Below are 12,166 nucleotides of genomic sequence, written 5' to 3'. Positions count from 1 at the left end.
AAACAAAAGAAAAAAAAATTAGCGGCAGGGCGTGGTGGCTCACACCTGTAATCCCAACACTTTAGGAGGTTGAGGCGGGGGGATCACTTGAGCCCAGGAATTCAAGACCAGCCTGAACAACATGATGAAACCCAGTCTCTACTAAAAATACAAAAAATTAGCCGGGCATGGTGGCGGGTGCCTGTAGTCCCAGCTACTTGGGAGGCTGAGGCAGGAGAATGGTGTGAACCAGGGAGGCAGAGCTTGCAGTGAGCGGAGATCGCGCCACTGCACTCCAGCCTAGGCAACAGAGCAAGACTCCTTCTCAAAAAAAAAAAAAAAATGCTGGCCAGGCACACTGGCTTACACCTGTAATCCCAGCACTTTTGGGAGGCTGAAGCAGGAGGACTGCCTGAGCCCAGGAGTTCAAGACCAGCCTGGGCAACAGAGTGGGGCCCTGTCTCTACAAAAAGATAAAAAATTAGTCGGCCATGGTGGTGCACATCTGTAGTCCCAGTTACTCAGGAAGCTGAGACAGGAGGATTGCTTGAACCCAGGAGGTTCTGGCTTCAGTGAGCCATGATCATGCCACTGCACTACAGCTTGGGTGACAGAGCAAGACCCTGGTCCAAGAATAATAATAATAATAATCCAATTAAAAATAGTCAAAGAATCTGAATGGACATTTTTCCAATAAGCGCAAGAAAAGATGCTCAGCTCGGCATCATTAATCATTAAGGAAATGCACACCAAAACCACAATGAGATATTACTTCACACCCACTAGGATGGTTAGAATCAAAGACAGATAGTAACAAGCGTTGACATGGATGTGGAGAAATCGTTACCCATATATACTTCTGGTAGGACTGTAAAACGATATAGCAACTTTGGAAAACAAGCTGGCACTTCCTTGAAAGATTAAACAGAGTTACCTTATGACCCAGCAGTTGCTCAGTGTACAGCTAGGTATACACTCAAGAGAAATTAAAACATATGTCTCAGCAAAAACTTATACACAAATGTTTATAGCAGCATTACATAATAACCAAAATGTGTAAACCCAAATGGCTTTCAATGGATGAATGGAAGACAAAATGTGGTATATCCATGCAATGGAGTATTATTTGGCCATAAAGAGGAATGAAGTACCAATACATGCTACATGTACCTCTTTATTTGGCCATAAAGAGGAATGAAGTACCAATACAAAATGTGGTATATCCATGCAATGGAGTATTATTTGGCCATAAAGAGGAATGAAGTACCAATACATGCTACAACATGGATGAACTCTGAAAACAATAGGCTGAGTAAAGGAAAATAACACAGAAAAAGGCACTACTGTATGAGCCCATTTATATGAAATGTCCAGAACAGGCAAATCTATACAGACAGAAAACAAATGAGTGGTACCAGGAGTTAAGGGGGAGAAGAGAAGGAATGACTGCTTAAGCGTATAGGGTTTCTTTTTGGGGTAATGAAAACATTCTGGAATTGATAGTGATGATTGTACAACGTTGTGAATATACTAATGGCCACTAAATTATACACTTTAAAATGGTGAATTTTATATGAATTTTACTTCAATTTTAAAAAAGAAAAAGAATGAAGTACTGCTGTGTGCTGCTATATAGATGAAAGCGGAAAACATTATGCTAACTGGAAGATGCCAGTCATAAAAGACCACATATTATGATGATCCCATTTCTGTGAAATATCCGAAATGGGCAAATATATATAGAGACAGAAAGCAGATTAGTGTAGCCAGGGGTTAGGGAGGGTTGGAGGGTGATACCTAAAGAGTAGATTTTCTTTTGGGGTTGATGAAAATGTTCTAAAATTGATTCTGGTGATAGTTGTACAATTCTGTAAATACACAAAAACCATTAAGTCTTACACCTTACATGGGTAAATTTTATGGTAAATTGTATTTCAATAAAGCTTTTTTAAAAAAGAATCAGGGCTGGGTGCAGTGGCTCACACCTGTAATCCCAACACTTTAGGAGGTTGAGGCGGGAGGATGGTTTGAGGCTAGTTCAAGACCAGCCTAGGCAAGACAGCAAGATGCCATCTCTACAAAAAACTTAAGGAAAAAAAAAAAAAAGAAAAGAATCATTGAGTTAGTGTAGAATAGACTCTGATTTCAAGGAAAAGGCAGGGATAAGAAATAATTTTTCTTTTCAAGAGAGACAGGGTCTCACTATGTTGCTCAGGATAGAGTGCAGTGGCTATTCACAGGTGTATTCATTGTGCACTACAGCCTCAAACTCCTGGGCTCAAGTGATCCACCTCAGCCTCCTACATAGCTGGGACGATGCCTGGCTAATTTTTTTATTTTTATAGAGATGGAGTCTTGCCATCCTCAAGTGATCCTCCTGCCTCTGCCTCCCAAGTAGCTGGGACTATAGGGACATGCCATAGTGCCTGGCTAGAAAGAATTTTTAATAGTTTAAATCAATGTACTAATGTCTTTATCTTATAGATATACCAGGAGAAAGAATAGACAGTGGTTGGCAGATAAGCAAATTAGTCTTAGGCTCCAGGCAAGGAGGCTACTGCAAAAAGTGCAGGGCACCTGGCTAAGAAGTGGAGAAACTAGGGCCTAAAATCCTTCCATGGGTGCTAGGGATGGAGGAAAGGGGCTTTTTTTGTTTTGTTTTTTGTTTTTTTCGCCTTTCTCACAAAGACACTATTTGCTCACCAAACCATGCTTGGGAGTTGTGTCCATCAGACTTGGGGAGAGGCGTTTTTCTAATTCATCTTACAGGCCAGCTGGGGCCAACTTCACCCCCTTGCATTATTAAACCTCTTTCTACCATGGTTGACAACAAGCTATCCTTTTTCTCTGTTTTTTGAGAGGGAGTCTGGCTCTGTCACCCAGGCTGGAGTGCAGTAGCATGATCTTGGCTCACTGCAACCTGTCTCCCAGGTTCAAGCGATTCTCCTGCCTCAGCCTCCCGAGTAGCTGGAATTACAGGTGCATGACAAACCAGCTAATTTTTGTATTTTTAGTAGAGATGGGGTTTCGCCATGTTGTCCAGGCTGGTCTCAAACTCCTGACCTCAGCTGATCCACCCACCTTGGCTTCCCAAAGCGCTGGGATTACAGGCATGAGGCACCATGCCCCGCTGAAACATACTTTCCATCATCTTACTATTTGGCATCTGTAACACTAGGGACCATTGGCCATTAATAATTTGAACTTAGCCAGGTGCTGTGGCTCACACCTGCAATCCTAGTGCTTTGAGAGGCCAAGGTGGAAGGATCACTTGAGGCCAGGAGTTCACGAACAGCCTGGGCAATGTAGCTAGACCGTCTCTACAAAAATTAAAGTTAGCCAGGCATGGTCCCAGATACTGAGGAGGCTGAGATGGATTACTTGAGCCCAGGAGTTTGAAACTACAGGGAGCTATGATTGCACCACCGCCCTCCAGCCTGGGAACAGAGCAAAAATATGTCTTTAAAATGATAACAACATTAAAAATAATTTCAATTCTTCCCTTAGCTACCTACCACAGCAGTGAACGTTTATACTTCACAACCATTACTACTCAGCTTCTCTAGTTTCTACCAATTAAAAGTAGGTGCTATCCCATGGTTTTAACGTCTGTTCTGTTTTTCAGTGGTATCAGCTCCTCCTGTTCTAGGTATGGTCAAACCTCAAATATCAGTCCTGACGCTTCTCTCCAGGGCCTCTACCCAACTCTTTTGATGGAATCTCTAGGAGGATTTCATGCCAGTATTTCAAACATGAAAGGAGTGGTGGGATGAACAGAGGGCACAAAACATACACGAGAAGAGAACCAGTGGATTCACACAATTTTGACTTCAAGTCAGGAATGATGAATGGGACAAAGTGGAATGCTACATAAGATGTGCATGTAGATCTGATAAAGAGTGGCACAGGTTGGGAAACAAGGGAGGGAGGCTTCCACAGAAGGGAAGGGCAAAGGGTGCTCTATAGTGAAAAGGCCCAGTGGAGTGGGGGCATAGCACTATTTGGGACCTCAGACAGTTAAAGCCGGTGCTGCATGATGCCTGGGCTTGTCTTCTCAGTCTTCTCTCTTTATCAGACAAAGAATAGGAACTTAACAAAATGTGTTGCATGGCAAAGGAAAATCGTGGTGGGGTAATAGGATTGATTTGGGAAGAGGTGGAGGCAGTGAATTCAGACAACTCCAACCACTTCCTAAAGGGTCTCAGGCACAGCCAGGCACCTGATGACTGATCTCAGCTGTGCCTGGGGGGTAGAGAGACTGATCCTCCTCACAACCCCTGTAGAACAGTGGGGCTCCCCCACATCTCAGACACATAAAATTGTATTATCATTTTATTCCACTTTTTTTAAATAGTAGAGATGGGGTCTTGCTATGTTCCACAGGTTGGTCTTGAACTCCTGGGACCAAGCAATTCTCCCGCCTCTGCCTCCCAAAGTGCTGGGATTACAGGTGTAAGCCACCACGCCCAGCCTATTTTATTCCACTTTTAGAGACCACCCTCCTTGTCCTTCAGATGCATCCAAATCAGGAGTTAGGGATCATACTCCACTGTGGTCCTGAATTATAGAATAATGAAGTCCTAGAAGTCAGCAGCCCCTGGCTGCATGGTAGTAAGAGGTATGGCTGAGCCTGTCTTGCAGATCATCCAGTACCTGTACAGGCCAGGCTACACTGTTCTCCAGCACTCTCTGTAGCCATGTGCCAGTAACCACAGCCTAGGCTACCTCTGCTGGGCCAGAAATAGCTGCCTGAACCAGGAGCTCACAGCACCATCCACTCTCATCACCAAAGCTATGCCCAGGAGAAGTCCCACGCTGCTCACAATGAAGCCCACAGCCTCAAAAATGAACCTGCAAAGAAAGGTGGAGAATCTCAGGGAACAGAGTAGGTCTACTGCCTTTTCCCTGTAGAGGCAAAACCCTGGCCATCCTGGATGTTTGGGATCTTCATACTTTGTTCCAAGTTTCTCCCTCCCCACCACCTCTACTTCTCAAGCAAATCTACTCACTTAGGGGCAAACACTTTCCAGACCATGAGATGCCTGCGAAGGATGGAGGCTGCCAAGGCACAAGCCAGAATCTAGAGGAGGAGAGGAGGGGCCACGTTACTTGTGAAGGGGAGGAGGAAGCAGGGCAACGGGAGAGTTGCTCTAGGCCCCTGTAAAAAACGGAAATAGGAGAATAGTGCGTGTCAGTGGAAAAAATAGTGCATGTCCTGGGCTAGGAGTTAGGAGACCTACTTCCCATCCTGCCCCAAGCACTGACTCACTATGTGACTTTGGGCAAGTCATTATCCATCTGTAATGCTAACACTCAGGCTCTGGCCCCAGGGTGGAGGAAGATACCAGTGCCACATCTGCCTCTAGAGGAAAGGAGGAGGATCCATGACCACAATTTGGGAAGAAAATCCTGGCTATCACCTCAGTTTTTCTAGTCTGTCCACTGATAGAGTAATCCTCAAATGCAACTAGCAGGGTCCAGATCTAGGTTGTAGAGAGGAAACAATCCAGGACTAGGATTAAGGAGACCCAGGTTCAAGTCTCTGAGTTGCCATTTGAGGCCACTGGGCTTGAGCAATCACTTCACTTATGTGTACCTCAGTCAAGGCTCTCTCCCACGGTTTTGAAGGTCTGAAAGAAACTGATACACACCCATGGAGAAAGAACACCACTTCCTGATCTCTCTCCTACACCCACCTGAATACCAAGGACAAAGAGGTACTTGAGGCCCAGCTGCAGCAGTGCTGCATAGAAGTGGTGAGGCGCATCCCAGAGCCGCATCTCCATCAGTGGCTCCTCTTCCTCCTCGGGTCTGACTCTGGCTTCAGCTTCATTCCCTGGGGGCTGCTGTCTCTTCCGCAGCCCTTGACTCTCACACAGGAAAGGCCAGAGCAGGAGCAGTGGGCAACCTACTGCCTCGGGAGAGGGTATGACGGGAATCAATGGGTCACCCTGGCTGGCTCAGGTTCCAATTAGCCTAGGCCAAGGGGTGCCAAAGATCCAACAAACTCACATCTCTCCATTCAAATCCAGGGGTTTCCTTTCTTTCCACAAAGCCAGAGCAAATAATGGAAGCAAGTGAAGGAGGAGTGGGTACCTGCAAAGAGGAGGTGGGAGGCAAAAGTGTTGGCTCCCACTAGCAAAGCAGGCAGCCAAGTACAGGAGCCATGACCCTCTGGGAATCCCACGAAGGCTGCATGCCAATGGATGGCTGGAAAGACAGGCTGGTGGCCCGTGGAGTAGAAGGTCTGTGTGGCCATGAGGGCCCAAGCTGAGACTGCCCGCCATGGCACAGTAAAAGGACCTGGAAGAAAAGATATGCCACTTTACAGTCACTTCTTATTCCCTAATCCACAGGCTACTGCTCTATAGTCATATACTCCTACTACTTCAGTATCAATTCTCATACACACTCACATGCCCATCAGTCCAACATCCTCACAGTCCACACTCTAATTATTCTAATTCTCTCTGTGGTACAAAAGCGCCATCACGTTTATCTGAACCCTGCTGTGGTCAATCTCTTTCTTTCTCTCAAACACATACAGCTCACTGTGCCATTATATATTCACAATTCACTACTTCTATCACTGGAAAATCAAGAAATGTGCTCATAAGGATGCAGCATTTCCACAAGGAGTCTTAGAGGACTCCTTGTCTCCCCTCTCCATGAACCCTGGGAACCAACAGGAGGAATCAATTCACTTGGCTATGGCAGATGAGAGGACACCAAGACCTTCCCAGCTGTGTGGGGTATGGGACCCTCTGTCAAGCTCAGGAACATCAGGAACAACACCTCCTTGAAAACAAGAGGGGCCGAACTCACATCACTATTGTCTTTAGGTGAATCAGAGCTGAGATATTTACCAGGGGTGGTGATGGGTATCCCAGCAGCAAGCAGATGTAGGAGAAGGAAGCTCTGCAGAAACAGAAGCAGGAACACAAGGCTGATGCGCTCCGCATGCAACAGCAGAAGTGGGAAGGCCAACAGGGTGAGGGCTGTGACCATAGCAGCTGAGTAGACACTCCCCAACTGATAAGCAGCCACAGTCAGGGTACCCTGAGATTTGGTCCTCTCTAGCCGGCCCCGGAACTCCTCCTGCATGTGTCGGTAGATTTGAGGGACCACATAATCCAGGTCAGCTTGAGAAGTGGGGGGGCCTGAGAAGGGAGTGAGGACAGTCCTGGTCCTTGGAGCGCCTGCCCCAGCCTTCACCAGCACTGTCACAGGCTTCCAAAGCAGCAGCGCAAGCCCTGAAGCAGCCAGTCCTGCTACAGCCCGAGGCAGCACCATGGATGCCCCAGAGACCAGGGCCCGGAGACGGGGGGGAGCCTCATCTGCCCCTGACGCCAATGCCCAGTAGGCAGCAGTACCCAATGCCATTAGGGGCAGTCCCCAGCGCACAAAGAGCATGGGTGGCTCGGGGCTCTTGAGATTACCATAGTGGCAAAGCCACAAGCGCACAGCAGCTAACAGGGCCACCAGTGCTGCCACGCAAGCTCCATACCACAAATTCTTGGCTCGACCACCCACCATGGATGCCAGAGGACTCAGCCAGGGAGAGGAGTGGCAAACAGGTGTCTCTTCAGGGCAACGATGAAAAAGCCCAGCTAGCCTTGTACATAAAAGCAACCCAATTCCAAGCCTCAGGGCATATGCACCACTGTGCCGTGGGGGTTTTGTTGTGGCCGAAGTGCCAAGGCGGGGCATTGTGAGCAGCTTAGGTGGAAGCAGCTGGCCCTCCCAGTGAAGCTGGACAACCAGGAGCAGGATGAATGAGCCCAAAAGGAAGGGGGTGGCCCTGGCCTCAGCTACAACAAAACTATCAGAGAAGAACACAGCCAAGCGAAAGAGCAGGAATAACAGGACGGGCCCAGGGATCGGAAACAGGGTTGCCAGAGGTCTCTTGGACCCCCAGCCAGCCCAGGCTTTCCACAGAAAAGGCAGGAATGAGCTCACTGCAGCCACAGCCCCTAGAAGCACTAGATCTAGCTTCAGCTCAATAATTCCCAGGAGTCCAGCATACGTTATGGTCCCAACAAGGCCCCAGGCCACGGGTATCAGAAGTAGAGGGCGGAATGGAAAGTCTGGGGATACTGCCCACTGAGATGCCAGCAGGCAGATAAAGCAGGCAGCAACCAAGAGAGCAGCACCCCCCGCCATGCGGACCAGAGAGAAATGAGCCCAAGACTCGATGCACATGGCCCGAGCTCCCCGCAGGAACTGCTGCAGCTCAGCAATCACAGTTGGCAGTGTCGCCTCAGCCCCATTGGGGCTCTGCAGAAGCCACTGGTAGTCAGCAGAGGCCTTGGAGAAGAGGTTCTGCAGCTGATGAAGCTCCTTAGCTTGAAGGTCCTGAGTAGCAGCGGAGTAGGTATGAAGAAATCGGGACACCTGGCAGAGAAAAGGTCAGAGGCCAAGGGGAACAGGTCAGAGACATAAATTGGGGCAGAGGCAAGAACAGGTATTACAAAAGGGGGTAAGTGGAAATCAAAGACCCAAACTCTGCCCAGGATGGGGGAAGGGAGGGATAACAGAAAAGGGATAGGTATGGAAGGTGGGACTGAGACTAGTCAAAGGACAACAGAGTAGTTCATTATGCTTCTTTCATGCCCACCCTAGCTCTGTCACCTGGAAACCCAGCCCACTTACCTACCTGCTGAGCATTGAGATGGAGAGCTGAGGCTTGGGCTAAAGCAGAGGAGTGGGGCTGGGAGTCCTCACTCCCTGAGAATAGCTCAGCCATCACTTCCCCGATGTTTCCAAATGGGATGGGCAGGCCCAGCAGCAGGGCCAGTGTGGGCACAAGGCTAACTTGAGGAATCACCTCTGGCTCCTAAAGGGAAATGACAGTGGTCAACAGATTCATTACAAAGCTAAGTCAATGGGATGGGAGACACAGGGGCCTAGGTAAGAAATGAGAGTGGAGGACACCCAGGATAATGAATTTGGGGGCCTATAATAGAGGTATTCATGAGGATGCTGTGATGGTAACATGGGCTGATTACTGGGAGAACAGATGAGGAACATCCAGGCCTCACCTCTGGTGGGGTGCTGGGGAAGAGTGCTGTGGGACTATACAGAAAGAGTGCAGCTGAGACCTCCAGCTCACTGTCCCCTCCATGGTCTCCATTTGTGGTCATTCCATGGTCCCCAGCCACTACCAGCAGTGTGTCATTCTCCAGACGCTCCACAAGTCCCCTGGGGGCCAAGAAATGTGTCAGGAGTAGAAACGAATAAATATTTTTCTCAAAAAGAAAAAAGATTTTTCTCGGGGCCTATTCATCCCCAGCTATAACTCCATTAGTAAGGCCTAGACCTTTGGCAAAGAGACATGTCTTCAGCCATGATCCTGATGCACAAAGCTACACATTGAGTTAATCAAGATGGATGGGGCCTCTAGCTTTAGCAGAAGACCTAGAGAAGACAGAATTCAGCCAGGAAAGAAGCTCTAAGAGTTTCTTCTCCTGGGACCACATATCCTGAGATTCTCAGATACAAACCCACTCCCCCAGCCAATACCCCACACTCACTGGATCACCTGGTCCATCTGGCTAAGTTTCTTGGCCATTTCAGGGTGGTGAGGGCCATGCTTGTGGCCACAGTGGTCCACACCCAGGAAGTGAGCAATCAGCACGTCCCATTCACCACTGTCCACTGTGAAGGGGAGAACAATGAGCGCAGAAGACTAAGACCCACTCCTCAACCCCAGCCAGGCTTTGACACTCCTCTATGTCCAGGGATACAAGCCCAGGTTGTTACACCCATTGGAGGCTCGGAATTTGTGGACTAAAGCAGTCCTCCCCAGCTCCCAGTCTTAGAACTACGTGCTCTGGCCCCATGCTCACTGGTGGGGTAGAGGTGTTCCAGAATGCCATTGTCCACTGTGTCTAGGTCTCTGACATTGAAGGATGGGAAGAAGAAAGCTTTGGAGAAAGCACCAGGGAAAAGGTCTTTCCAGGTATCATCTCCCATGAAGACTACACGCCTTCCTGCAGGGACATGAAAGAGGTCAGAGCCTGAGCAAACGTCAGGGTCAGGAGAAAACAGGAAAAGAGGCCCTTGAAAGATCCATCAGAAGTTCCAAACATGTAACCTAAGAAGTACAGCAATTCCATACAGCAATCTTTATCCTTCAGGGCCTAACATTTTCCCCCAGGAAGCTTTCCCTGATAACCATACTCCACCCAGACCTCACACTTACCCTTCCTACAAAACGCTCTGCTAATTCTGTCTCTGGGTATCTCTACTGATTTGTTTTCCTGGGTGTATCCTGCTTCTTCCAAGCCAATGAATGAACAGGGCCTGTATTTCTCTGCTTTCTTCTCCACACTTGCAAGATCCACATCTTCTCTTCCTCCCTTCTCCCTTTTACTGAGAGGTCCCCAAGAATAAAACTTGCACTCCATTCAGATTAGAAGCTTCATAGGACCAAAGCCCAGATCCCTTCTCCTCCGTGCCCCAAACTGAGCTCCCCACAAGCAGGGCCCTGGCCTCTTTCTTCTCCTCTGTTCCCCTACACCATAGTCAAGTGTGCATCTGGGCACCCAAAGGTCTGACTCCCTGACTTCAAATTTTGAAGAAATTTGCCAGGGTACTTCTGGCCTTCAAAGTGGCCCACACTGACCTGCGCTGGTGAGCTGCTTAATGAGATTGTCTTCCACTATGGCGTGGCTGGCAAAGTTACTACCAGCGTCAATAAAAGTAGGCAGTGAGCCAGTGGTGAGGGCCTTGAGGCGCTGCATGGTGGTGGTAGGAGGGTCAACCTGAGATCGGTAGAGCCGGGCATGGTGGGGCTGAGTCTCCAGGATCCTCTGCAGGGAGCTTAGTTTGCCCAGGAAGGGTAGGGAGACAGGAGGCTCTCCAGGCACATGTGAGTGCTGGGGCTGGGCGAAGTCAAATCGCAGAGCATCTATTAGCACCAACACAACCCGCGAAAATCGGGAAGCCATCCAGCAGGCCCCAGGTTTCCCTTGGCTCCCCCATGGCAGGGACCCAGGGCCTGGGGGCTCTTGGCAGCTGCTATAGTTGGTGAGCTCCAAACGGGTGAGCAGGAAGCCATTGGTGAAGAGGGCAATGCCAGCGTAGAAGATGAAGCAGACCCAGGCCAGGAAGAGCAGCACTGAGGCTTTCTGCATCCTGATAGGGGTGGGGAAGGAAATTCATTACTGTGGGGCAAAGAACCGGTGGATAGTCTAGTCCCCGAATACAAGCCCAGCTAGAATCACTTCCTCCCGGAAACTTTCCTGGAGATAAACTGTCCCATAGCCAACCCCTAGCAATATTACTCTCCTGCTATTTCCAGGCTGGGCGTGGTGGCTCATGCTTGTAATCCCAGCACTTTGGGAGGCAGAGGCGGGTGGATTATCTGAGGTCAGGAGTTCGAGACCAGCCTGGCCAAATTGCTGAAACCCCGTCCCTACTAAAAATACAAAAATTGGTGGCAGGCACCTGTAGTGCCAGCTATAGGGGAGGCTGAGGCAGGACAATTGCTTGAATCGGGGAGGCAGAGGTTGCAGTGAGCCGAGACTGCGCCACTGCACTCCAGCCTAGACAACAGAGGGAGACGCCATCTCAGAAAAATAAAAAAGCTATTTCCAGGCCCCACCCCAGATCTACTGAATCAGGATCTTCGAGGGGTAGAGCATAGGAATGTTCACATGTACAGGCAGGAAATGCTAATGCTGAAAACACAGTCATGAAGGAAAATTATTCCAATTGGTAGCCAGACTCTTACAGGCCGTTCCTGCACCTCTCCCCTCGCCAATCTCAACACCCATTAGGGCGGAAATGGATCAAAGCCTCAGGGAAACCCGGGCCCAGCCAACGACGCCGCCTGGCGGGCACCGAGGGGACGAAGGGGAGGAGTCACGCTCCGCTTCTGGGAGGCTAGGTTCGCCAGGAGACCTGAGGCACGACCTTCGCCACGCAACGAGGCTGGGGCGCGGGTCGAGAGTCGGTTGGGCCTCGCTGGAACCCAGGCGTGCGACCGGCTCTGCCTCCTCCGGTAGCAACCCAGCCTCCCGCTGGGCACCCTAGCCGCGGTACTGACCACCCTTGGTTGGGAGCTAAGGGAAAGAGGAAGACTCCCTTGTTTCAGGGTGAGGGGAATATGTGGGGTTGAGGTTCTCGGCAGACCCTGGCTCACCTGCAATGGCACCCGGAAGTGCGGCGGCGGCGGCGCCTG

General features: G+C 49.5%; 1 protein-coding gene across 4 annotated transcripts; it reads right to left on the bottom strand.

Moving 5' to 3' along the window:
- Positions 1-4,296: 4,296 nt before the first annotated feature.
- Positions 4,297-12,166, bottom strand: PIGO (phosphatidylinositol glycan anchor biosynthesis, class O). Of its 4 annotated transcripts, XM_011950488.1 has the most exons (13): positions 11,717-12,126; positions 11,431-11,528; positions 10,607-11,118; positions 9,828-9,971; positions 9,513-9,636; positions 9,021-9,180; positions 8,636-8,815; positions 8,149-8,373; positions 6,846-6,897; positions 6,076-6,282; positions 5,676-5,890; positions 4,989-5,059; positions 4,297-4,830 (listed from the first exon to the last, which is right to left on the bottom strand). In XM_011950488.1, exons 3-13 carry the CDS (start codon positions 11,115-11,117, stop codon positions 4,701-4,703), a joined length of 2,019 nt encoding a protein of 672 aa, XP_011805878.1. In that variant the 5' UTR covers position 11,118; positions 11,431-11,528; positions 11,717-12,126; the 3' UTR covers positions 4,297-4,700. The 4 variants fall into 4 exon arrangements, with proteins under 4 accessions (XP_011805878.1, XP_011805877.1, XP_011805875.1 ...); XM_011950487.1 differs by lacking the exons at positions 11,431-11,528; positions 11,717-12,126 and adding an exon at positions 12,128-12,166; XM_011950485.1 differs by lacking the exons at positions 11,431-11,528; positions 11,717-12,126 and adding an exon at positions 12,128-12,166 and having other exon boundaries at positions 6,846-8,373.

The sequence above is a fragment of the Colobus angolensis genome, unplaced genomic scaffold (genome assembly GCF_000951035.1).
Source record: "Colobus angolensis palliatus isolate OR3802 unplaced genomic scaffold, Cang.pa_1.0 Scaffold308, whole genome shotgun sequence".
Classification (NCBI taxonomy): Eukaryota; Metazoa; Chordata; class Mammalia; order Primates; family Cercopithecidae; genus Colobus; species Colobus angolensis.
The sequence above is the reverse complement of the archived record's forward strand: the minus strand, read 5'-3'. Positions and strand labels throughout refer to the sequence as shown.

Coding starts and splice junctions, on each gene's coding strand:
- PIGO (XM_011950485.1), bottom strand. CDS start 11,117: ATGCAGAAAGCCTCAGTGCTGCTCTTCCTGGCCTGGGTCTGCTTCATC. Junction 5,891..6,075: donor CTCCCACCTCCTCTTTGCAG/GTACCCACTCCT, acceptor CTCCCGAGGCAG/TAGGTTGCCCACTGCTCCTG. Junction 4,831..4,988: donor TGGAAAGTGTTTGCCCCTAA/GTGAGTAGATTT, acceptor CTTTCTTTGCAG/GTTCATTTTTGAGGCTGTGG.